At 42.8% G+C, this 27,763-nt stretch overlaps 1 protein-coding gene across 1 annotated transcript in view; it reads right to left on the reverse strand.

Annotated features, from left to right (window-relative positions):
• The window catches only part of PRMT8 (protein arginine methyltransferase 8), a 72,397-nt gene that overhangs the window by 17,062 nt on the left and 27,572 nt on the right, over positions 1-27,763 (reverse strand). Inside the window, exons 2-6 of the mRNA XM_033952858.1 lie at positions 22,259-22,453; positions 21,439-21,594; positions 11,476-11,539; positions 5,312-5,454; positions 4,155-4,242 (exon numbers count right to left, since the gene is read on the reverse strand). Coding sequence (XP_033808749.1) covers positions 4,155-4,242; positions 5,312-5,454; positions 11,476-11,539; positions 21,439-21,594; positions 22,259-22,453 — 646 coding nt within the window. The remainder of the gene's footprint in view (positions 1-4,154; positions 4,243-5,311; positions 5,455-11,475; positions 11,540-21,438; positions 21,595-22,258; positions 22,454-27,763) is intronic.

Below are 27,763 nucleotides of genomic sequence, written 5' to 3' on the forward strand. Positions count from 1 at the left end.
AGCAGTAAGGTCTTCCAGAATTTGGGAAGCGGAGAGTTAGTTTTAATCTCCTACCATTCTTGGACTGAAAATGTAGGGCAGCGGTTCCCTACCCTGGCCTGGAGGACCACCAGCCAGTCAGGCTTTCAGGATAACCCTAACGAATATGCATGGGGCAGATGTGCATGCCTGTCACCTCCATTATATGCAAATCTCTCTCATGCATATTCATTAGGCTTATCCCGACAACCCGACTGGCTGGTGGTCCTCCAGGGCTGTAGGGAGTCCTAAATACCTTCAATGATTTTCATTAATCAGTATCGTTCAGTGAATTCCTTTGTTCCTTTCTCTCCTTACTGAAGGAATGTAAAGCAGTGTAGGAATCTCTTTCCTTACTCCTAATTTTTCTCAGAATGTACAAAATCGAGTCCAGATAAAGACCTGGCATAGTATTAGTTTCAGAATTTGGGGTGTTGCATGCAAAACAGTCATTTGTGACATGCACACACGTGTTTCGGAAAGGAGCAACAGAAACCCCCCCCCCCCCCCGACACAATCTCAAGTTTTAGGATCTCCTCTGGAAAGAATGAGGCATTAATGAGGCGTGGCCCAAGGCAGGATTTCTCCTTTCTTTGCAGGGAGGACAAAAGTGATATGGATTTAATTTTTAGCAACTGTTATAATTAATCAATAATTAATCAATAATTAATTAATCACTCGGAGAAACTGAGAGGGGACAGGTTTAGAACAAATGCTGGGAAGTTCTTTTTTACCCAGAGGGTGGTGGACACATGGAACGCGCTTCCGGAGGTTGTGATAGGCCAGAGCACACTACAGGGTTTCAAGGAAGGTTTAGATAAATTCCTGAAGGATAAGGGGATTGAGGGTTACAGATAGATGTAGAGGTAGGTTAGAGAAATGGTCAGGAACCACTTCACAGGTCATAGACCTGATGGGCCGCCGCGGGAGCGGACCGCTGGGCGTGATGGACCTCTGGTCTGACCCAGTGGAGGCAACTTCTTATGTTCTTAACAGATGCTTAGATAAGAACACATTCGGCTGTTTGACCATCATCCCACATATGGTTGGTATTTCATCTTTTTCTGCTTATTGTGACTTCCACATATCCTGATGGCAGCTGTGTTTTGACTCAAAAGAGCCTATATCAAAGAAATTCATATGGCAAAGTAACTGCTCAATTGTGGGACATTGAGACAAATGATTAGACAGCAATGTTTATACGTGTCTAAGATTCCTCAACGAGGCATAGACAGGGAATATGGGGTACAATCACCCTTGTTTAGCATAATGATTTCTCATTTCACATAATTTTGGATTTTCGGTTACAGATATATGCTTTTTTTTTTTTTTTTAACTAAACCGCAATAGCATTTTTTAGCGCAGGGAGCCTGACGCTTTGGTTTCAAGCAGCGTGTTCTCCACATACTTGTTACTCCACGTATCTACTACCATAGGACTTTCAGGGACCCCTGAAGAAGACTATCTTGTCGAAACATGGACCGTGTTTGGTCCTACGCTTTCAGCAGTCCTAAAGGTTTTTATGTGGATTATTTTACTTTTATGTGGAACATTGTCACTCCACAGTGTTTTTTGGATTCTCCTGGTCAAATCAGGACAATGATTTTGCAGTCCTGACTTTCCAGATAGTTATCCAGGTAGTAGCAGTGGAAAACCTCCAGCTTCACCCCTGGACCACCCCAGATCCACTACCCAGAGAGTGCCGAGGGACTGAGACATGATTTTCAGTGGAATTGCCCACTGGAAATCGCTGACTAGCTTGAAAAGCTTAGTATTCAATCATGTTTTCTGTAGGATTTTGAAGTCCTTTTATTCTCTGGTGGGGTAGGTTGAATTTTTATTATAATTGAAAGGGAACGGAGATGGTCACAACCAAAAAGCAAAGCAGATTCATCAAGGCAACGGTCAATTGAGGTTATGGAAACATCATTGCAACGTGTGCTTTCTGCATGTTTTAATGAAGGGTTTATTTTAGCCATTAATTAGTCACTTGCATAGCTAGAGACCTGGTTTTTCACTGAGATTTCCCTCCTCAGAGTGTAAGCCACCGGGATGCACTGTGTGGATGAACCTGTGGTCACTTCCTCCTCTGGGTATTGATGGAACGAGGACACAAAAATGAACCCTCCCCCAAAAAACAATATTTGTTAAAGAAAACCAGGAACTCTTTGGATACAGATGGAACTGGAATTGGGCTAATTGCTATTTACAGACACAGGCTCCCGGGTCAACTAAGGGCCTTTTCCATAGTAACTGCAGTTTCCACTATCTTTTCTATACAGTTTTGATATTCTTGTAATAATGAGCCCATAATAATCCTGAAAGCACACATCGTCAAAACAGTCATTAGCCTTAAGCAGACTGCATTATCTTTACCTAATTACTTTGTTCTATTTTAATAAGCGTTGCTCATGTATTCCACACGTTACACCGTCCCTTATCAGCGTCAGTGTAGCATTGATGCCGTCTCATAGGTGTGACAATGTTAAAACTAGATCCAGCTAGTTATCATTCAGGGTAAATTAACTTCCTGTTTCCAATTTGGCGTTTAGTGAAATAATTCCTTAATCTTCACTGGGAGAACATTGCAAAAGGCACTGCAAAATGCTTGGGGGGGGGGGCACTGTCTTTCCACCTCAGTTCATATCAGAGACTTGACCTATCCTGAACTTGTACCAATGAGAGAGATCTTCCTCCCCCTCCCCCCCCTGCTGCGTGCGCGCCCCCCTTCCCCGTACCTTTTAAACTTCTCCGGCATAAGCAGCGTGCTGCCCACGTCGGTGCTACTCACCCTTTGACGTCAATTGCTAGGCGCGGGTCCTGGAACTGACGTCAGAGAGAGAACGCCAAAAAAGGTACGGGGTGGCACACGTGGTGAGGAGAGGAGCGGGGGTGGCAGAGAGGAGGATGGGTGCCACCGCGCTCATAGGAAGACCGCGCCCGGGGCGGACCGCACCCCCTCCCCTTACCATGCCACTGAGCCTATAGGCAGATTTGGTCCTCTTAAATTGCAGTAAGCGCTAGCTTCAAAGGGCTGGGGTGTCGCAAGTTCCCAATTGGTTTGCACTACTTGCACAGTAAGAGCCAAATTCTGTAAATGGCAGCTAAATTGGCGGCGTCTTGCAAACGGGCGCTGGCTGCATGTCAATCGTGCTTAGGCTAACGACACCTAAGGAAAAAAATCTTAAGGCACCTGCAACGGAGGCCAGCGTTTTACTGACCTCCACTGCAGACGCGCCCAATGGCACTTAAGTCCTGCTCCGCCCCTAACCACCCCCACTTAAGCGTAAGGCGCCATTAGGCATCCTGCTGTGGAAGATGCGAGTCCAGCGCCTACTTTCTTGAGGTGGTCAATCGCCACGCCAACTGAAACAATTAAGGCCCGCTTTTATCGAGTCGCGTTAGGGTTTTTTAAAAAATCGTCGGCCGCTGCGGTAAAAGCTCCGATGGTCATAGGAATTCCGTGAGCATCAAAGGTCTTACCGCAGCGGCCGTCGATTTTTTTAAAAAACCCTAACGCGACTCGATAAAAGAGGGCTTAGGCAACGGTACGTGACCTACCGCCGCCTAACGTATGGCGCCATGTATAGAATATGGCCCGAATATGACCTTAACCATTTTTAATGACCGCCTTCCAACGGTAACATTAGCGTATGGCCATTAGTTGAAAAAAAAATAGTAAATTGGCAATTGCAATACAAATAGCCCTTGTATGCAAAAAAAAAACCCTGCGTAAGGGTGCGCTAAGATCACTTTCCACCGCAGCTTAGTAAAAGGACCCTTTAGTGACATAAGGAGGGAAAACAGTCTTTGGGAAAATTGTTGGGGCTCAGGGAGATTCCCATTTCTTCTCATAGGTCCCAAAGCCATTATCAGACTCTGGAGTCAGGTTGTGTTCGTGAAGACGCGTTTCAGAATTACACTGTCTTCCTTCATCTGGTTTCTTCGTGAAGTTTGCAAAAACAACGATGCTTTCTACCACACTGAGGGAATTCTTTTTCATTTCGATACACCTGATTTATAGCTCATAATAAATCTAACACAGTATGGAACAGCCTTGCACCTGGCACTAAAGCACACTACACTGAAACACTCCAAAAAAAAAAAAAAAAAACCAGAATTGAAAAGCTACTTACAATGAATTTTGAAGTCCTTGTACTGTCTGTCTTCAATTGCCACCACGTAGAGAGCTGCACGGTCTGGAAACATCAGCCCTGCGGGTTTCTGTTGATGAATTGTAGGGAAATGGATCTCGTAATCTATTCACCTGACAAAGACATCACATTTTGAATGGCACATATGACGACCAGACAAACACTCCCTGCAAGCTTCCACCGTTTTACGTCCCACTGTCCCACTGGCTTTAATATCCCGGCACCTCCTGGGACCCGGGAAACTATGGTGAGATAAAAGTGAACTCCTCCGTTCCTGAAGCTGCCAATCACAGCCACTGCTCTGGGTCACAGCTCCCCCTTCTCCCTTATGGCGCTTTTCAGCAGTTTAACTTCACAATACGCCCCCCCCCCCCCCCCCCCATTTTTACCAGCGCTGGAGAAAATAACTTGGATTTCTCTGAATCTGCATTTCCAGCCTGAATTTTAGCAGAACCAGAACTGGAACCAGATGCACTGAGTCATCATGGCCTACCTTGTTTACTCCCTTTATACTCTCCTTCCTATCATCAAGGCACACGTTGTGAAAATTTGTCTGGTGGCATTTACCTTAAAGAGGCATATTCCCTATATTACTGCCGACTCAGGGATGGCTACCTTAACACAATCTATTTTCGAATTTGTGTTTTCTTTCAATGAATGTGCTTGTTGAACCCATCGCTTTTCCATCATGCTGCATGAAGAGTCTCAAAAACGATGAGCCGAATGTGCCAACATTTTGTTCAAGGTAAACCAAAGAAGGAGTGGGGCATGGACTGAAACACATCAACCTTAAGGAACAAATACAATTTTTATTATAAACAAAAATAACATAAAATCATATCATCTATGTAAAACCAAGCCTTATATAAAGTCCAAGTCTTGTGAATTTTGTGGAACCAACACGGTCCGTGTTTTGGCTTCTGTGGAGAAGCCTTCCTCAGGGGTCGGCCCAGTAGATGGCGCTCAGTGAGAGACTCTTCAAATGACAAGGCTTAAAAACTGATAAAGCTGGATGGAAGATGGCATATAAACCACCGAAGACAGCGTGGAAACTTGCACACAGCATCAAAGAGAAACAAATATTTTTTTTTTCAAAAACAGACTCTCTGGCACATGAAAAGCTCTAGGGAATAACCTACCAGCCATTTGTCTCGAGCGAAGATAACTGTGTTAAGCATGGACTCGTAGAAGAGACAGTAACCCATCCATTCACTGATAATTATGTCCACTTTATCCACAGGAAGTTCCACCTCCTCCACTTTGCCCTTAAATATCGTTATGACTAAAACAAAGAAAATCCAGACGAAATGCATATGAGATAAATGAACGCCATTTCAAATCTTAATATTTCTTATTGCAAGAATTGGGTTTTGCTCTGTTTAGCAAGATGAAATGCATCCAAAGACCACATCAGGCAAAGTAAAAGTCAGGCTGCTATGAGCTTTTAGCAACACGCGGGCATGAATGAAAGGGGGCTGTTTGGGATAATAAGGAAAAACCGCTAAATAATGTCGAATGGCATGGTTCCAGGGTATTTAGTGGAGCATTTTCATGTCTCTAGGTCTCGATGTTCTTTACGAATATCAACAATATTTGATTTTCCATTGGTTAGGGGATGCCGTTACAAAAGATTGCTTTCCTATCAAGCAGCCATTTGGGATTCTGTTTTTCGCCGATTATTTTCCACTTCCACTATGAATTTTAGAAAACTGCTCAAGGCTTATTTATATGACAAATTTTATAATTGGCAATTTTTTTATTTGTTTAATTATAGCTTGCTGTTTGATGTCCAGCTCCTCTTGTAAACCTTAAAGATCCACATGGTTTTGTGGTATACAAAGTGCGATGTTGTTATGTTATGAATAGACAAACAGGGCAATTCTAAAAGTTGGCTCCCAGAGGTACACGCCACTTAGGTGTGTGAAAGGTTTGGACAATTTCCTGGAAGAAAAGTCCATAGTCTGTTATTGACAAAGACAGGGGAGAAGCCACTGCTTGCCCTGGGATGGTAGCATGGAATGTTGCTACTCTTTGGGATTCCGGAATCTTGTTACTCTTTGGTATTCCGGAATGTTGCTATTCCTTGGGATTCTGTATAGAATGTTGCTACTTTTTGGGATTCCAGAATCTTGTTACTCTTTGGGATTCCGGAATCTTGTTACTCTTTGGGATTCTGGAATCTTGCTATTCCTTGGGATTCTGTATGGAATGTTGCTACTCTTTGGGATTCCAGAATCTTGTTACTCTTTGGGATTCCGGAATGTTGCTATTCCTTGGGATTCTGTATAGAATGTTGCTACTTTTTGGGATTCCAGAATCTTGTTACTCTTTGGGATTCCGGAATCTTGTTACTCTTTGGGATTCCGGAATGTTGCTATTCCTTGGGATTCTGTATAGAATGTTGCTACTTTTTGGGATTCCAGAATCTTGTTACTCTTTGGGATTCCGGAATCTTGCTATTCCTTGGGATTCTATTTGGAATGTTGGTACTCTTTGGGATTCTAGAATCTTGTTACTCTTTGGGATTCCAGAATCTTGCTATTCCTTGGGATTCTGAATGGAATCTTGCTACTCTTTGGATTTTGGCCAGGTACTAGGGACCTGGATTGGCCACCGTGAGAATGGGCTTGATGGACCATTGGTCTGACCCAGAAGGCTATTCTTATGTTCTTAGCCCCTAGGGGGCTCATAATCGAAAGAGAAAAATGTCCAAAAACAGGCCTAAGTCGGCATTTGGACGAACATTGTCAAAATACGTCCAAGTGCCAATAATAAAAACGTATTTATAAATGACCTAGGCCTTCATAATGCCGCTGAACAACCATAGCTAAACGGGGCGTTTCAGGAGGAGTGTCGAGGGCGGGAGTTGAGCAGATGTGGGGCAGCTTAGACTTAGTCGTACTGCATGTATAACCGAAAGTTATACAGCACAGAATTGACGGAACTTGGACATTGTGACTTAGACCATTTGCAACATGGTCTAAGTCACAAAAACCTACCTAAAGTCACCAGATAAGCACTGCAAACACATAATACAGACCCCCACACATTACCCCAGTGATCACCGACCCCCCCCTATAAAAATATTAATCACAACTTGAAAACATCATCACCTGGCAACCTGGCATAGGAAAGCCTAGTCATGCTGCACAGAGGCATCTTAAGCCGTCTTGGGGGTGGGTTAGGGACCCATGGAGAGGAGGACCCATGCCCATAAGCCCCTGTAATCACTGCATTGATATTGAAACATGTGCACTCCCCTATACACCCCCAAAACCCTTTTGTACTGGCATATAAGTGGCTCCTGCAGGCATAAGGGCTATTGGGGTGGTAGATAAGTGGGTCTAGGGGATTCTGGAGGTGGTTTGGGGGGCTCACCGTGACCTATAAGGGAGCTGTAGTGAGATGAAGACATGGCACCCTTTTTTTTTGACGCTCACAGCAATGCCCTGTAAGGTACCCCACTATTTAGGTGCCATGTCTGGGTGTTCAGTCCATCACTTTGCAGACCCCTCCCACGTCCAACAGGGCTTGTTCTAGGCGTTTTTGACTTGGATGGAAAGTTGGACGAAAACGTTACATAACATAACTTTATTTTTCTATACCGCCTTAAATAAAAGAATTCTAGGCGATTTCCAAAAAAGAAAAAACTGGACAATCAGTGAAATACAAAATAATAAGAAAAGGAATACAGCCTGTTATATTAAAAAGACATTAAAAATTTTAAAAATTAATGGAGTAAAATTAATTGTATTAAAGATAAAAGCACAGATTAAGAGATAAATTTGTCAAATAATACTGTCTTAATTTCTTTTCTAAAAGCATGGCTCCGCTGATATAATTACCCAACCAGGACAGTTGTTTGCTTGCTTAAAAAGCAAGCAACCTAATTGGATATTACAGCTTTATTTTAAGAATAGACATAAAGTTCAAATATTTCCGGATGTGACAAGGGAATCTCAGAAACGAAGGAAGGAATTTTTGCTTCTTAAGCCTGGGGTCGCTGCAATGGGGGCATCATTTCTTTTACGATATCCTTGCAAATGTATTTGTAAAGTATAAATCTTGCAATTATATTTTCTTTGAACCCTCTCAATTGACAGGATTTCTTTCCAGGAAGCGCCTCGATGGGGACATAGAAAATCTCAACGTATAATTTACTCTTGATCCATTCTCATCTGACCGCCTAATTTGTAACTTGAATATCTCTTTTTTTCTTTTAAATAGTTTTCTCACTCAGGAACATCTTGGATCTTAATTTTGGGACTTTAAAATTGATTGAGTAAATAGTAATTTCGTTATATAAATGTTACCTTTTTGTTTTTATTATGTTGACTTAATCATATTCTGTACAAGATTCTTGATAATAAGTTTAAAATATAAATAAAGAATTAAAAAAAAAAAAAGCAAGCAACCTGTCTAAATAAGACCTAAGTTTGCAGCCTAAAATCTTCGGGTAAGCAAATAGGTTACAATTCCTGGTTATCCTCACAGGGTTATATAGCAAGGTATGTAGGTGCCAATCCCCAAACTGACTTAAAACAGAGGCATGAAAATTTAAACATTACTCGTGCCTCCGCTGACAACCAGTGCAATGATCGGTAGTAAGGACTGATATGATCGCTTTTCTTCAGTCCAAACAGCCGTATTTTTCACAACTTTCTTTGGTGCGCCCAAGTAGGCAATATTACAGTAGTCCAATGTGGATAATACCAATGCCTGCACCAACAGTCTAAAGGATAAAGACGGACGATTTAGCGACTTGGATGATCAGATCGGCGGGACATATAGTTAGATGATTTTCGAAACGAAAAAACATTTGGACGTATTTTTTGAAAATGTGTCCTAAGCTGTTTTTTTTTTACTTTGGACGACTTGCGACTTAGATGAAAATGGACTTAGACGTTCCTTTTGATTATGCCCCTCCACGTGTTATAGTGCTTATCCACAAGCATGGCATGCATGTAGAGGAAGCATGTGTGGGCCATGGGCGCAGTGGCGTGGCGAGGGTAAGAGGCGCCCGGGATGGTAGTGTCCCTCCCCTGCCCTCTTCACCACCCCCCCCTGCCACACATGCACGGCCTTCTCGTCCATGTACCTCTTTAACTTTCCCGGTGCAAGGAGCATCACCAACTTGCTGCCCGTGTTGGCACTGGCTCTCCCTCTGACATCACTTCCTAATTGCAGGACCTGGAAGTGATGTCAAAGTTAGAGCCAATGCTGGCGCGAGCAGCAGGTTGGTGCTGTTGCTTGCGCCAGCGAAGAGCTAGATGTGTCAAAGTCGGTCCTCAAGGGCCACAATCCAGTTCTCCAATGAATATGCATGAGATCTATTTGAATGCACTGCTTTCATTGTATGCTAATATAGAGCTCATGCAAATTCATGGGGGAAATCCTGAAAATCCAGCTGGATTGCAGCTCTCGAGGACCGACTTTGACACCTGGGGGGGAAGTGAAGGCACACATGCAGTGGGAGGGAGGGTAGAGAGGTGGCTGGGTGCCGGTGCCCAATCGCTCCCGCCCCCCTGTGCATGTCTTCCAGTTGGTATATAGAAATCTATAAATTAAGCACTTGCCAGAGAATGTGGTAAGAGTGGTTAACGTAGCTGGTTTTAAAAAAGATTAAGACAAGTTCCTGGAGGAAAAGTCTATCATCTGCTATTGAGACAGCCTTGGGATTCCACATGGAATCTTGCCACTATTTGGGATTCCGGAATCTTGCTGCTCTGGAGATTTTGGAATGTTGCTACTCTTTGGGCTTCTGCAAAGGTACTTGTGACCATGGACTATTGGTCTGACCCAGTAGGGCTGTTCTTGTGTTATTACGTGATACATTGGTATGCCAGCTTAGGCCTGCCATTGACATGAAGTAAGAGGGTACACCAATGCCAACATATACTCATCGTAATCTATAATGGAGACTTGGTGCCAAGAAGCTGTTATATAGAATTAGAGCACTGAAAATATGTTGCCAGTTTAAAGAAATGCCCTTAAACCCCTTAAATAAACATAAACATCATATAAGCAATTAAAATTAAAACCAATACAGCATGGCAATGTTTCAGCACAATTTTCAAATGAAGAATAATCATAATAATCTACTCTCAGCATTGTATCCCAAGTTACATCATATTTCACAAAATATGGCCCAGCCATAACTGTTTGGACTGAGCAAGTTCTCTCTCCTGTTTGGAGTCTCTATTGCACCCAGCTTGGATGTCATGAAAAAGGTCACATTCAAGGTATCGTTTCCTCCTATATCATTCAAGGGCGTTGTTGGCTGATACTGACCAGTATATGCTGGGAAGGAATTACACAAAGACCAACAACTCTTCATTTGTCTTATTTCTCACTGATAGATCTAGAGGGCACTTCCCAATCTGTGGCCGTGGCTCCATTTGCAAAGCCGTGGAAAGCATGGGACCCCCACCACCACCCAGGCCAATGACATATTTATGGAGGGCCTTTCAAGGGGTCCTTTTATCAAGCCACGCTAGTGGGGTTAGCGGCCGGCTAAAAAACTAACGCCTGCTCTATGCAGGTGTTAGCGGCTAACGTGGCAGGCAGTTTAACGCACGGTATTACACGCGTTAAACCCCCCTACCGCAGCTTGATAAAAAGACCTCTAAATGTAGATTGCGCCCTGCTTGAGGGAGGGGGGGAACTGCTTTCGACTCTTAACTCCCCCTCACTGCTGTCAGATACTTAGACCCACTATAACCTCTCCAACCCTGAAATGTCCTGTCTACATTAGATTGTAAGCTCTTCTGAGCAGGGACTGTCTATTGTATGTTAAAATGTACAGCGCGCTTTAGAAATAGTAGTAACCATTATAGTCACCTATCAAATGAAACTCAATTTGAAATGAAAACATTCAGGTGAGGCTCAGAACCCCAGTCCCACCTAACTATCCTGTCTTCCAGTGGAAAGTGAGTCCTACTGAAACCAGGACAGTGCTGGAAGATTGTCAGATGCCCTCCAGAATAACATCCACGCTGGAAGAAGGAAACAAGGATAATTTGTAATGAAAAAATGTCTCCATGTGGCCATTCTGCTTCAATGCACTTCCCCTCACCAAGGCTTACTATGATAACAGAGCGAATCCCCTCCCCCCCCCCCTCGCACACCGCATGCATCACTGATTGCAGGTTCTGTACTGCATACCTCTGCAGCACACAGCAAAACTCCTGAGGGGGAAAAAAAGCTTCAAACATATCATTCTCAAGGAAAATAACCCCGCAAAAGAATCCTTTAGAAAGACATAAGCAGTCACTTCCGGAAATTATACTTAGATGTGCCTTACTGTTATTCAAGTGGTTAGCCTTGATAATTTTTTCCGAGTAGTCTGAAATACTGGAGCATTCGATCTAGAGGAGAGAAGAGAGGAGGGTTTTTAAAAAAAAAAAAAAATCAAATGTCACGTCACAAAATCTGCAAAACACAACACGGACCTTGCAGTGTGAACAAGCAGTGGGATTTAATAACAGCTTGAAACAATTTTTTTCCACTACAGAGGAATGATGTTCATTAGTATAGGAAGCTGCCAATATAATCAGAGTGTGGCGCAGTGGTTAAAGCTACAGCCTCGGCACCCTGAGGTTGTGGGTTCAAATCCCACGCACTCCTTGTGACCCTGGGAAAGTCACTTGATCCTCCCATTGCCCCGGGTACATTAGAGCAGTGATTCCCAACCCTGTCCTGGAGGAACACCAGGCCAATCGGGTTTTCAGGCTAGCCCTAATCAATATGCATGAGAGAGATTTGCATATGATGGAAGTGATAGGCATGCAAATTTTCTTCATGCATATTCATTAGGGCTAGCCTGAAAACCCAATTGGCCTGGTGTTCCTCCAGGACAGGGTTGGGAACCACTGCATTAGAGATTGTGAGCCCACTGGGACAGACAGGGAACAATACTTCAGTACTTGAATAAATACGATTGAGTAAACCATTCTGAGCTCCCTTGGGAGAACGGTATTGAAAAAAATAAATAAATGAAATACTTGAAACTTAGGTATTGTAATACTTTTGACGTAGTAAAGTTTATCCCAGAAAACAGTGGAAGAGAACGAACTGGGTGCAGCCACCTGCATCAGAAAACAATGGGGAAAGAATTATCAAGACAATGAGCTGGGTGGTAGCAGCACGGGAAGGGGCTGTATATCGGCTTTATCAGCGCCGCAACTTTGGAACTCATTACCATTACAGTTAAGAGATGAAAATAACTTAAGCGATTTTAAAAAGAATTTAAAATGCTTTTTATTCAAGGATGCCTTTAACGTATAAATTACTTCTGAGCTCTCCCTCGTTATCTTTTTTCTTCTTTTCCACACTTCTTTTCCTAAATCTTTTTTTTTTTTTCGTATGTTGATATTTTTTTGCATTATTGTATAAATTTATTAGCTCATTATATATTTGTTATGTAAATTCTTCTGTTTTTTTTTGTTAAATTGTATTTATTGTATAAATTGTTAGTTTTATAATATCTTATATGTTATTTCCTATTTTAGTATTATGTTTAATCATATGTTACTTTTATACATTGTACTTCGCTTAGAAATAATTTTAATTAAGCGATTAATCAAATATAAATAAAACTTGAAACTTGAAACTTTATGATAGTAGTAACTGGCCACTTTACCTGCTGACCAAAGAAAAAATAGTGCTTAATGTGAGTTTGTCAGGATAAAATCATAATTCTGGAAGCCCCACCTTCAAAAAGATATAAAAAGGATGGATTCCGTCCAGAGGAAGGCTACTAAAATGGTGTGTGGTCTTCATGGTAAGCAAAGATCTCAATCTGTATACTTTGGAGAAGGGAGATATGATAGAGACGTTTAAATACCTATGTAATGTAAATGCGCTTGAGTTGAGTCTCTTTCATTTGAAAGGAAGCTCTGAAATGAGAGGGCATAGGACCAGGGATCTCAAAGTCCCTCCTTGAGGGCGGCAACCCAGTTGGGGTTTTCAGGATTTCCCCAATGACTATGCATTGAAAGCAGTGCATGCACATAGATCTCGTGCATATTCATTGGGGAAATCCTGAAAACCCGACTGGATTCCGGCCTTCGAGGACCGGAGTTGCCCATCCCTGACATAGACACTCTAATCCAGGGGTCTCAAAGTCCCTCCTTGAGGGCCGCAATCCAGTCGGGTTTTCAGGATTTCCCCAATGACTATGCATTGAAAGCAGTGCATGCACATAGATCTCGTGCATATTCATTGGGGAAATCCTGAAAACCCGACTGGATTCCGGCCTTCAAGGACCGGAGTTGCCCATCCCTGACATAGACACTCTAATCCAGGGGTCTCAAAGTCCCTCCTTGAGGGCCGCAATCCAGTCGGGTTTTCAGGATTTCCCCAATGACTATGCATTGAAAGCAGTGCATGCACATAGATCTCATGCATATTCATTGGGGAAATCCTGAAACCCCGACTGGATTGTGGCCCTCAAGGAGGCACTTTGAGACCCGTGGAGGATGAAGTTAAGAAGTGAAAGGCTCCGGAGTAATCTGAGGAAATACTTTTTTACAGAAAAGGTGGTAGATGCATGGAACAATCGCTTGGAAGAGGTGGTGGAGACAGAGACTGTGTCTGAATTCAAGAAAGTCTGGGATGGGCACGTGGGATCTCTCGGAGAGAGGAAGAGATAATGGTTACTGCGGATGGGCAGACTGGATGGGCCGTTTGGCCTTTATCTGCCGTCATGTTTCTATGGTGAATTTTTAGTCAAGTAGATGCGAGGGTGTGCTGAAAAGTTCTGAGCCCAGCCAAGAATGACATGGATACGGTTCAATCAATGATCTGAAACAATGTCAAAGCGTACAATTTCGTTTCTGCAAATTGGCACTTAACGAAATAAGATAACATTTTCTTCAGCTCCAGTGGCAAAATTACGCTCAGACTTTGGGAAGTTGCAGGGTTGGGCTGAGAACTTTTCGGCACCCCCTTGTACAAAGGAGACTGAAGAAATGTTAGCTGTAAGGCCATTTCCTGTGTACTAGACCCAGTTCCAAATGACTATCTTAAAATGCAAAAAAAATAGTGTCAATACTGCATTATGTAGCGAAAATTTCTTTGGAACAAGAACCGCGTCGAGCTCTACGAACGTGGAGATGATGCGGTATACAAACCTAAGGATTAGATTAGATTAGATTCTTCCCATTTTTAATAAAAGCAGGCAATTGGTCAGTCAAATCTGAAAGGTGGGGATGGTGAGAGGAATTCCTTCTCATCCTACCCACCAATTTCTTGGGAGATTTATTGAAAGGTTTGTCTGTCAGTTATCAGATTTTGTAGAGGCTTCAAGTCTTAACAATCTGGATTTTGTATGTCCCAGGGGGGAAATTCTACAAACAGCGCCTATGTTAATTAGGAAATGCCATTTAATATGGCGAAAAACATTAACGTTAAATTGCCCACTGGTGTCTACAAAATCTGCGCTGGAATTGCACCTCTGTGGGCATGATTCACACCAAAGACAGGTGCCAGAAATGTAGGCCTGGAAAACTCTGGCAATTCTGGATATGGCACTTCGATATCAGCGAACAAAACAAACAAAAAAGGGGGAGAAGGCTTCCCTCAGTATATGTCAAACAAACATCAACAGGCAAGCGAGATGCCAATTCTGGTCTCCTTATCTCAAGAAAGATAGAGCGGCGCTAGAAAAGGTTCCAAGAAGAGCGACCAAGATGGCAAAGCGGATGGAACTCCTCTCGTATGAGGAAAGACTAAAATGGACTCTTTAGCTTGGAAAAGAGACGGCCGAGGGGAGAAAGGATTGAAGTCTACAAAATCCTGAGTGGAGTAGAACGGGTACAAGTGGATCGATTTTTCACTCCGTCAAAAATGACAAAGACTAGGGGACACTCGATGAAGTTACAGGGAAATACTTCTAAAACCAATTGGAGGAATTTTTTTTTCACTCGGAGAATAGTTAAAGTCTGGAACTCGTTGCCAGAGGTTGTGGTAAGAGCGGATAGCGTAGCTGGTTTTAAGAAAGGTTTGGACAAGTTCCTGGAGGAAAAGTCCATAGTCTGTTATTGAGAGAGACATGGGGGAAGCCACTGCTTGCCCTGGATTGGAAGCATGGAATGTTGCCACTCTTTGGGATTCTAGAATCTTGTTACTCTTTGGGATTCCGGAATCTTGCTATTCCTTGGGATTCTGTATGTAATGTTGCTACTCTTTGGGATTCTAGAATCTTGTTACTCTTTGGGATTCCGGAATCTTGCTATTCCTTGGGATTCTGTATGTAATGTTGCTACTCTTTGGGATTCTGGAATCTTGCTATTCCTTGGGTTTCTGTATGGAATGTGGCTACTCCTTGGGTTTTAGCCAGGTACTACCGTGTTTCCCCAATGATAAGGCAGAGCCATCAAATAAGACAGCCCCCCCTTTTTAGAAAAAAATGTAAAATAAGGCACCCCCCTGCAAATAAGCCACCCACCGATACCTGCGCTTACCCGAATCGGGTGGTACGGTGGGTGACGCCGTGTGGTCCCTCCGTCTACCGTATTTGCCTCCATGGCTGCGTGCCGCGCCTCGTCATGAAGTGAAGAGGAGGAAGTGACAGGACTGCAGCGCGCGCACGTGACTCCGCGCAAGGAAACACAGGCAGCTTCCCTCATCCCTCCCTAACGGAGACTGCAGGAGTTTGTTCACGGCCAGAACATCCAATACAGGTAATAAAATTCTGTTTTTTTTCAACAATAACTGTGTACTGTAGTCTTCTTCATGGGTAAATAAGGCATCCCCCCGAAAATAAGCCCTAGAGCATATTTTGGCCTTCCAAAAAAAAATAAGACAGTGTCTTACCATCGGGGAAACAGGGTAGGGACCTGGATTGGCCATCATGAGAACGGGCTACTGGGCTTTATGGACCATTGGTCTGACCCAGTGGGGCTATTCTTATGTTCTTATGTTCTAACAACCAATAGGCACATTTATTAATATATATAAAAAAAAGTCCTAGAATGTTTACTTGGTTGAACAACAAAGCTTAAGTCCTGACTAGGATCTAGGTTTGGCTATCTGGAATGCCTTCTTTAGGGGACTAACATGTAAACAGATACTGGTTTTGAGACAAACAAAATGTGGCATAAACGCTAGCTGTAAAACACATTTAGGCATCTCTAGTGCAATACGATAATCTTTTTGGCGCGTATCTGTGTCTGTGTATGGCCGTTTGGAGGAGGATGGGCAGGGGAGGGCTTCAATGGCTGGGAGGGTGTAGATGGGCTGGAGTAAGTCTTAACAGAGATTTCGGCAGTTGGAACCCAAGCACAGTACCGGGTAAAGCTTTGGATTCTTGCCCAGAAATAGCTAAGAAGAAAATTTAAAAATTTAAATTGAATCAGGTTGGGAAGACGGGATGGACAATTCGGGTCTTTATCTGCCGTCATCTACTATGTTACTATGTATCGTACTAGAGACTCCTACACATAAATAAAACACGGCCACTAGACCTTTGCTAAAAAAAAATAGAACGCCCTCTGGTCATGTTACGTCTAAGCTGACAGGATTGCACTGGTTACCTGTGAAAGTCCCCGTTTTTCTTTTAAAATTTTGTGTAGTGTTTGGAATGGCGAGGCCCAGGATATTTCAGGGAGCTATGAGTTAAAAATATAATTCGACTTTCCAAAAGTTTGATACAATGTAAATCACCCTGGAAATTCCTGGACTCATATGTTCAATCTATTTCATAGACACTCCTGTCTTCTTCTTCTTCTTCTTCCTCTTCTTTTTCTTTACCTTCATCTTTTTCCTCATTTTATTCTTTTTCTTTCTTCCTTCAATTTCTCTTTCCTCTTATCTTTTCTTTTATTATTTTTTCATGAACAGTCCTAGTACTTTGGATCTTTTAAAACGATTCAATTCTACATTGCACACTGTAACTGAATATTTGTTATACTAAATGTTTTGTTTTATTTTTTGATATCTTGTACTTGAACTGTTTCTTATATTTTTTCAAAAAAACTCAATAAAAAATATTGAACTAAAAAAAAAAAAAAATTTGTATCTTCCCAGAATTTGTGTCTGAAGTTCCCAGAAGCAACTTTTGCAGTTGTCAAATGATGTTAAACTAAAGTTAACTGAATCAAGAATTTTTAAGATAGTTGCTCCAAGATTATGGAACTCCATCCCAGTGGAGCTGCTTTAGTGGATTTTGTGACAGATTCCAGAGGAGTCGAGAGTTTTGGTCTACTGGACAAGCAGAATTCTGTCCTAGAGATGGGAATTTTTAATTGGGCCGGGGGGGTTTTAAGAGAATAGGGTTTAAAATGCAAGGTAAGCTATCATTTACTATACAACACTGTGGCAATTCACTATGTCAACGCAGACCAGCAGATGCTGTGTAATATCCCCCTGTCTCTGCAAATATTTATTGCAGGTCTGCCTTCCTGCTTCATGGTAAAATTATGAATTACATCCTCTCTGCATCTGCAAAGAAGCATGTAACAGAGGTTGGAACTGTACTGTTCTTTCGGAAGAATTCTTTCTGTTCACTGTTCTTATTCACTGTGACAGAGAAATTCATTTTCACAGGAATCATAAAACTCTGGAGATGGTAGAGATAGTTTTTCGACGTTTGGGAATATTAATTGATAGTCGTCTGAACCTTGAGACGCAGGTTTCTTCAGTAGCGGAGTGAGGATTTGGAGCTATTAGAAATTTTTTCGATGAAGAATGTTTACACACTCTTATTATATCTGCTTTTGTGCTGTCAAAATTGGATTATGGTAACCTAGTACATGTTGTCAGTTTGAAAGTGGCCCCCACAATATTAGGTGATAGGGGTTAAGTGAATGCGAAGAGGTCCTGGGTTCAATTCCCAGACAAGCCCCCAAAATGTCAGTTTGAAAGTGGCCCCCACAATATTAGGTGATAGGGGTTAAGTGAATGCGTACTGACAAACGCTGGTCCCAGGTTCAGTTCCCTCACAGATGACTCACCAGGAAGTAGAATAATAGACACAACCAGAGGTGATTGCATAAAAAATATATTATAGAAATAGGCTTACAGAAAAGTAATATTTATAAGCATTACAATTAAGCAGAGAGCAAGCAGTCTCACTGCCTTACAGAGGTCAGAGGCAGAGAGGGACATAGAAGCTTGCAGTTCTAGGAAGCTTCGTGTTCTATAGATAAAGAGAAGTATAGACAGAGAGAGGGAGAGCCAAGACCCCTCTCCTGATAGCTTGATAGAAAAAGAGAGAGATAGCTTGATAGAAAAAGAGAGCGATAGCTTGATAGAAAAAGAGAGCTACCTGTGTGTTGCAGAGAGGAGGCTTTTATACCTTGGAATCTTATTCTGAATAGAGAAAATATTGTATCTCCCAGTATCTTTCTGTTTAGAATTTGTAAACTGTTTGAAACAATGGTTAATTTAATTAACAAAGGAGGGTGAGAAACCTGATGGGATTAAGTCTCTGGCTTGATCTGTGCACCATTGTCCTAAGCACCCTCTTAATCAGACATTAACACCTTTTAGCTAGCCATGATTCAATCAGGGCTACTTGAAACTTAAAATATATCAATCAGGGCTACTTAAAACAGTTTCCCTGCACTAAGGGTCTATCTGCCTTCCCATGCCAGGGTCAGATTGATATAATCTCCCAGAGGCCTCTAGGCTGACACATGTCAGCACAATTAAAGAGGTTACAGACATTACAGAATATGGCAATTCTTTTATTGGGTAAAGCGAGGATGAGGGATATATAAAACACCATTGGTTACCTATGGAATTTAGAATTAAATTTAAGATTCTGATGTTGGCACATAAAGCTTTGGTGCGGAGAGTTGAGTCGGTTCCACGAATGGCCTCCAGGATGGTCTCAGGACTCAAGGATCTCCCGTATGAGGAACGACTGGGTAAGTTGCAGCTGTACTCACTCGAGGAACACAGAGAGAGGGGAGACATGATCGAGACGCTCAAATATGTCACGGGCCGTATCGAGGTGGAAGAGGATCTCTTTTTCCTTAAAGGACCCACGGCAACAAGAGGGCATCCGTTGAAAATCAGGGGTGGGAAATTTCATGGCGACACCAGAAAATATTTCTTCACCGACAGGGTGGTTGATCGCTGGAATAATCTTCCACAACAGGTAATTGAGGCCAGCAGCGTGCCAGATTTTAAGAAAAGATGGGATTGGCATGTGGGATCTCTTCATGGAGGTAGTTAGGGGGTGGGCCATTAGTGTGGGCAGACTAGATGGGCCGTGGCCCTTTTCTGCCGTCATGTTCTATGTTTCTATGAACTTCAGCCTCTATATCTTTCTTCCTTGGTGGTGATTATTAAGATCTTTAGATGATTTTCCTAAGAGAAATGCTGCAGAAAGGCAGATTGGATGGGCCATTTGGCCTTTATCTGCCATCATGTACCTATCTCTGTGTGTGCATAAACACACACACACATAGACAGAGACATCTATATCTATATCACCTCTGGGAACATCTACATGTTGATTATAATTTCTGTGTGATCATTTTTCTATTGTTATATAGTTAACCAAATTGTCAATTGTATGTTAAACCGTACCAGTGTGCACTGCCTTGGGTAAATCTATTCCTAAGGGTGGTTAATAAAGCATAAATGAACTGTTTAAGAAATGAGTTTGGGACTGCAAGAGGGGGGAGGATGGATTTGGGATTTTATTAAATACGAGATGTTATAATATGTTGTATAGCATTGCATATTCTATTTTAATTGAGAATGGGATGAAGGGGGGAGGGTGGGAGTTTTACACTATTATAGTTCATATGTTAGATAATATAGTGCTATATTGAAATTATTTTTATGATATATTTTTATGCACTTGTTGTTTGATCTGAAAATGAATAAAGATTTTTTTTTAAAAAAAATTTTCAGTTTGAATGTATTACTTATGTTTTATTATTGATATTTTGATTGTTATAGAATTTCATGAATGTAAACAAAAAAAATTCTTGCTTTTATTCTTTCCTTTTCTATTTTTGAATGGAGTTCCCTTCTTAACGGATGTGAAATATATATTGTAAACCACCTGGATCCTTTTTGGCTGTTATGCTGTATATAAAGTTTTTAATAAACATAAACCATTAAAAAAAAAATAGATCTTTAGATGATAGTGGAGTAGCGAAAGCAGTGCTTTTTTCTATCTTGTGGAATAGCTTGCTCTTAGAATCGGGAAAAGAAGGAGTTTAAAATCATATTACTTTAAGCTGGCCTTCTCTGTAGACTTGACTGTCTGAATTGAATGTTTCTGCTATGTTGGATTGAGCTTTCCTTAAGTTTTATACCCCCGTCCTCTCTGTAGAGATGGAGCTCGGCATGGTTTACAGGAACTTTAAGATAACGAAGGAAAGACATAATAAGAGAGAGTGATCATAAAGAGGATAGCGAGCTTTACATTTTTGAGAATAGCCAAGTTTTCAGATGCTTTCGGAATAATTGGAAGGAGCCCAGATTCCGCAGCAGGGCAGGAAGGTTATTCCAAAGTTCAGTGATTTTGAAGAAAAGAGATTTCCCTAATTTTCCCAAATAGATAACGCCTTTTAGTGAGGGGAAAGAAAGTTTAAGTTTTGGAGTGGATCTAGTAGTGTCAGGTCTCGTAGAATTCCAAGATAGTGGAATTGGGGGGGGGGGGGAAAGGGGGGGAGGGGGGGAGAATGCCATGCAGGATCTTGAATGTTAGGCAGGCACATTTAAAGTGAACCCTAGAAATTACTGGAAGCCAGTGAAGTTTTGACAGAAGTGGGGAGACATGATCAAACCGCTTTATTCTTATTTATAGTTTAAGCAGTGTGGAAAGAATTTTAATAAACAATAATAATGCATCAGAAAGGAAAGGAGAATGTCCCTAGCTGTACCCTATTAACTAAAACTCGCCATTCACTGCGCGGCAGCCATGTCACTATGATCTCCGGGTACTTTGCAAACCGTGTCTTAATTTACAGATTTTAGATTCACTTAAGGCCTATCTTCAGGATCGTTAAAGAAGGCAAAACAGGTCTCACCCCGTGTACATGTGACATTGTCACTCTAATACTTCTGACACAGACATTTTGTACCTGATATGCTTTGATTGTACAGAATATTGTAAAATAAACTTTCTTTATAAAATCGTCTACACGAATCTCCTCAATCTCCAGGAACTAGAGAGTTTGCCGACTCTTTGACTTTGTTTGTGGAACCTAGGTCCTTTGGTGGATCTCCGTGACTGAAAAGAGGGAAAAACCTCCAGTCTTGTGATTGTGAAACATGAAAAGATAAGGTGTATCCTTACCCCAAAGACCTTCCGCGCTCCGGCTCTGGCAGCAAACATCGACAAGATTCCTGTGCCACTGCCAACATCAAGGACGATTTTGTCCTTAAAAACGTGCTTATTATGGTACATGGAGTTCCTGTATGTTAACGTACGTACTTCATCCTTCAACATTTCCTGCATTTGAAATAAAATCATTGAACTGGAATTTAAGGAACATCATTTGATGGAACAAGTCAACTAATCATGCTGCATAGTCAGAGCTGAAGCCACCTTCAAGAGCCTTCTTATATGCAAAATCATGACTCTTCAGCTCTCAAATGTGCAGCTTGCTTTAATTTGATTGAATTGAAACTGGAGTTCAAAGCTAGAAAAATGTCTTTAGCACCCAGAGGAAAAGTACTTTCAGAGTTCAAGGTGTTCTATTCTCAAATTTCCATTCTATAAATCAACAAGACACAAACTTCTCAAGCTTGTTTCTCCAGATCATTAACTTTCCAAGAGAAGTTTGGTCGTTCCCCCTGACAGATGGTTCGATAAATACTCACATCCAATTACCTGCCTCAGAAGCCCTTCTCTCAATGGATCACAATTGCCAAACTCAGAGGAAGCTAGAAATTCATTTCAAATGTAAGGGAGCCTTTCTCTGTTGAATTTGTGACATGATGGAGGAAAAGCTGGGCTCCTAACAGAGCCTAATTAATTTAAGCCTTACAACTCATCTCTTAAATGTTTTCGAGCAAACCTCTCAGTCTGAATTTCTGTTCTTCCATGAGAATTCCAGGAGGTGTCGAAATGACTGTCATGGGACAACTTGCACTTTCCATAAGGTTGTACCTACCTCGTGGATTCCAAAGTGGGCATAAGAATCAAAGTAATAGTCCCGTGATGTCATTTCCTCTGGATTGAGAAATTTCGCCATTTTGCCCCGGCCAGGGCAGCTAGGCTGCAAAGGAGCCGGAAGCACATGCTGAAGAGATTGAATGGGTTTGGGAATGACCACAGGCTGAAGAGGCTGGGAAGAAGCACCACAAACCTGCAACACAGTAATACACAGTAAATGACGACAGTCCGTCCAACAAAGCAGCCAGACCCACAGCCACCACCAAGATGCAGTCTTGGAACAATCTCGTATGATAAACCCAAAAGCATTGCTTACTGTATTTAAAGTGCTCCCCTCCCCCTTGAAATGCACAGCATCCTCACTTATAGTACATGATAGCAAAGTGATATAAGACGTGATAATTTGATCTTCCTCTGTCTTTTGCCATTTGTGAGACACAGATTGTAGAGTTCTGTCTGGCACTGGCCTTAGTTCCCAACTACTGGAATTTTTGAATCTACATCTGTCTGCCTTTTGCGAAACACAGGCTGTAGAAGTCTGTCCAGCATTGGCCTTAGTTCCCAACTACTGGAGTTGTTGAATCTACATCTGTTTGTTTTGTGCGAGACACAGGCCATAGAAGTCTGTTCAGTGTTGGCCATAGTTCCCAACTACTGGAATTGTTGAATCTGCCTTTTGCGAGACACAGGCCATAGAAGTCAGTCTGGCATTGGCTTTTGTTCCCAACTACTGGAATCTACATCTGTCTGCCTTTTGCGAAACACAGGCTGTAGAAGTCTGTCCAGCATTGGCCTTAGTTCCCAACTACTGGAGTTGTTGAATCTACATCTGTTTGTTTTGTGCGAGACACAGGCCATAGAAGTCTGTTCAGTGTTGGCCATAGTTCCCAACTACTGGAATTGTCGAATCTGCCTTTTGCGAGACACAGGCCATAGAAGTCAGTCTGGCATTGGCTTTTGTTCCCAACTACTGGAATCTACATCTGTCTGCCTTTTGCGAAACACAGGCTGTAGAAGTCTGTCCAGCATTGGCCTTAGTTCCCAACTACTGGAATTGTTGAATCTACATCTGTCTGTCTTTTGCGAGACACAGGCCATAGAAGTCTGTTCGGTGTTGGCCATAGTTCCCAACTACTCTTACTCAACATAACATCTTAACAGCCTTGTTTTGATTTCATTTTCTTTCTTTTTACGCATCCCCTGTTTTTATCCCATGCATTTTGAATCCCTCGCTATTTTTGACTCTATCACCTCTCCTGGAGGGGCATTCCAGTGAGGCATTCACCACCCTCCTGACTTTACATCTAAATCTACCGCCCTGCAACCTGAATTCATGTCCACATATCTGGATGAGATTTGTTTGTATATGAATATCTTTGAAGTGCTTAAATGTCTGTATCATATCACCTTTCTCTCCTTTCTTTCAGCACATACATATTCAGGTCTTCCAGTTTCTTCTCCTACATCTTTTGATGCAAACCTTGTACCATTTTATCTTCCTCTGGGATAGACACACGGGATCTCTTAGAGAGAGGAAGAGATAATGGTTACTGTGGATGGGCAGACTAGATGGGCCATTTGGCCTTTATCTGCCATCATGTTTCTATGTTTCTATAACCATAAAGCTCTATGACCTCACAATGTAGGTGTAAAGAACCTTAGCCAATAGGGAGAGGAGGAGATAGTGAATGCTGCGGATGGGCCATTTGGCCATTATCTGCAGTCATGCTTCTATGTCCTTAGAAAGATATGGCGCCAAAGCTGAACACAACACTTCAAGTGCAGTCTAGCTTCAGCTGCCGCATTGTCCCATCCCCTTGAGATCCTTAAATACTATCACCACACGGTACTTCTCCTGATGTGTTCATGTCAGACACTCACCCCTAGTGCATGCTGCTTTTTGGGTTTCTACACCACTGCCCAAGCTGAATAATGGGTTACACAAACACCATGGTCCAAGCAGAATGATGGCTTATATAGTTGAGCAACCTGTAAGAAATCCCCAACCCCCACCTAAAGATCCTCTGTGCTTATCCCAGGCTTTACCCCTCACTCCCCCCCCCCACAGATGAGGATCCTGTGCTTATCCCAGGCTTTACCCCTCACTCTCCCCCCAGCTGAGGATCCTGTGCTTATCCCAGGCTTTACGCCTCACTCCCCCCCTAAGCTGGGGATCCTGTGCTTATCCCAGGCTTTACCCCTCACTCCCCCCCCCAGCTGAGGATCCTGTGCTTATCCCAGGCTTTACGCCTCACTCCCCCCCCTAAGCTGGGCATCCTGTGCTTATCCCAGGCTTTACCCCTTACTCCCCCCCCCCAGCTGAGGATCCTGTGCTTATCCCAGGCTTTACCCCTCACTCTCCCCCCCCAGCTGAGGATCCTGTGCTTATCCCAGGCTTTACCCCTTACTCCCCCCCCCAGCTGAGGATCCTGTGCTTATCCCAGGCTTTACCCCTCACTCTCCCCCCCCCAGCTGAGGACCCTCTGTGTTTACTCCACTCTTCAACTTGTTAATCACGACGTTTTATGAGAAATGCCAGAGTAACTGCATTTGATGAGATTCTGTGCTTTATTTTGTCATTAGATATTGCAAGTTTAAAGGATGGACACAAATGACAGATTGTAAGAAATACTGAGAAAGAAGGATCCAAGCAGAGATAAAAAGAGGGGATTGTTAAAAGCAGAAAAGAAAATGAAGAATCCGTAAAAGCTTTTTTCTCTGAACTTATTGCGAGACCCCTGGGAAATGTTTAGAATCTTTTATATATACTGTATATATAGATCTCTCTCTCTCTCTCTCTCTCTCTCTGAATTTCAGGAGGAGACAGCAGCAGGACTGGCAACAGGGAAGTCAGTGGTGGTTTTCAAATGTGAGTCACGTTTCCAGCCATGCTAAAAATAGGCACCGTGGTTATATTGTTAAACATTTGCTGCAATCACCTCCAACTCTTCCACAAAGCGCACTGCGAATGTTCAACTCACAGCACTAATTTTAAGTCGGCCACCGAGCAAGCCTTTTTTTTTTTTTTTGGCACGGTCACTTGGACTTGTGGGATGGAGAGGTAGCCTAACAGTTGCAACTGAGCTAGGGAACCAGGGTTCAAATCCCATTCCTTCTAGCCCAGAGCAAGTCACTTCATCCGCCACTGCATCTGATACAAACCTACATTCTAAGTCTTTTGGGGAGGGCATTGACCCCCCATCATACCCGAGCTACCAGTAAAAAGACATGAGCTAAATAGAAATTTGTGCCAGTATGACTCAACCATATGTACTGTTGTAGCTCCGCCCCCTTTTACAAAACCACACAAGATTCTTGGCGCCAGCCGGCACGCTGAATGCTGCTCCGACGGTCATAGAGTTCCACAGGGTGCCAGCTGGCACTATAAAAACCCCTCTTGCACGGTTTTGTAAAAGGGGGGATTAATTTATACTACTGCTGTTTATTATTTCTATAGTGCTACCAGATGCACACAGCACTATACATTAAACACACATGAGATGGTCCCTGCTCGAAAGAGCTTACAATCTAAGTTATGACAGACACACAGAATATAGGGTGGATCAATATATGGTGCTCATGAAGGGACAAACAAGGGATCAAGCGGTAGTAAGGGGAGGGAAGGGAAGAAGAGGTAGGGAGGGGAGGGAAGGGAAGAAGAGGTAATGAGGGAAGGGAAGGGAATTGAAGAAGAGGTAGCGTGCGGCGCAGTGGTTAAAGCTACAGCCTCAGCACCCTGAGGTTATGGGTTCAAACCCATGCTGCTCCTTGTGACCCTGGGCAAGTCACTTAATCCCCCCATTGCCCCAGGTACATTAGACAGATTGTGAGGGGAAAATGCTGGAGTACCTGAATAAATTCATGTAAACCGTTCTGAGCTCCGCTGGGAGAACGGTATAGAAGAATGAAAAGTTTCAGCCTCTGATAAACAGAGCTGGTATTGTGATGTCATAATACCTCATTCCACCAATAAGAGCCAACCTCATCAGTGATGTCACAATGGCTTGATTGCCCTTTACTTGGCTCACTTTTACTACATTTTATTTTCTAGAGTGATGCAGTGGTTAAAGCTCCAGCCTCAGCACCCTGAGGTTGTGGGTTCAAATCCCACGCTGCTCCCTGTGACCCTGGGCAAGTCACTTAATCCCCCCATTGCCCCAGATAGATTGTGAGGGAAAAATGCTAGAGTACCTGAATAAATTCATGTAAACTGTTTTGAGCTCCCCTGGGAGAATGGTATAGAAAACTGAATAAATAAAATAAAATTTAAAAAAGTAGAGAGGGAAGGGAAGAAGGAAAGAAGAGGGAGGGAAGGGAACAATGGAAGAAGCCGCATTCATGGGTAAATCACGTGACTTAAAGCCCTAGGACAAATTATAAGGCTCTAACACAGGTTGTCTTGCTCTGAGGCAATATTTAGGTCATGTTGGGTTTCATAGTAATGAGATGCAAAACATGCAAATGCATGTAATGGAGCTCATTATTAATTAAACACCATAACAACACTTTTAGTGTACACTGAGTGCACAGTGGAAAGCATATTATGGCCATAAAACGACCTTAAACTCAGCCAAAAGCCAGGGCTATTTTTACCGTGCAGGGAGCAAAGCCATTGCCTGGAGAAGAATGGTCTTTAGTGTCACTCTCCCCCTCCCTTCCCCTCCATCATTAAGGCACCTGTGGAAGAATGATCCTAGTGCAGGAGTGCTAGTGCCTTACATTGGTTAATGACAACCAATAGTTGTGTACTATCAGTCAATCATTGACTTTAATTGGTACTAAACTGGAGTCCTGCCCACATCTTCATGGGTTCATAGACAACCCCGCGAAAGACAAAGGCGCGCGCCGACAACTGAGCGCAAGACGGAGGTGCGCGCCGAAGAAAATGATAGTTTTTAGGGGCTCCGACGGGGGTTTTTGTTGGGGAGCCCCCCCAGTTTACTTAATAGAGATCGCGCCGGCGTTGTGGGGGGTTTGGGGGGTTGTAACCCTCCACATTTTAACTTTTTCCCTAAAAACAGGGAAAAAGTGAAGTTTTCAGTAAAATGTGGGGGGTTATAACCCCCCAAACCCCTCCCCCAACGCTCCCACAACGCAGCGCCCCCCCCCCGTCGGAGCCCTAAAAACAGTAATTTTCTGCGGCACGCACCTCCGCGCTGCGTGGCGCGCTTTTGACCTGACACCTCTTCATGCACACAATCAAGATAGGTGGTGGAGGCCATGGGAGAAGCAGGGGCTGGTCGAGGGCATTCGGAATACTGTCATTTCTGCGCCTAAGGTGCGAACCTGAATTATACTAGGTTCAGCTGGTATAAGTCGGGCACCCAAAGTTACGCAAAGGGATTGATGCCAACAAAGAGCGCACCCCCTTTTTTCTAGCGCCTAACTTTGGGTGCAATTTACCCTGAGTCCAGCCCTATGCCACTTCCACGCATCTTTACAGAACAGCGCTTAGTCACTTCGCTCCCTCTTAAGCATATATAAGAATAGCCTTATTGAGTCA

This window comes from Geotrypetes seraphini, chromosome 7, assembly GCF_902459505.1.
Source record: "Geotrypetes seraphini chromosome 7, aGeoSer1.1, whole genome shotgun sequence".
In the NCBI taxonomy this organism is placed as follows: domain Eukaryota; kingdom Metazoa; phylum Chordata; class Amphibia; order Gymnophiona; family Dermophiidae; genus Geotrypetes; species Geotrypetes seraphini.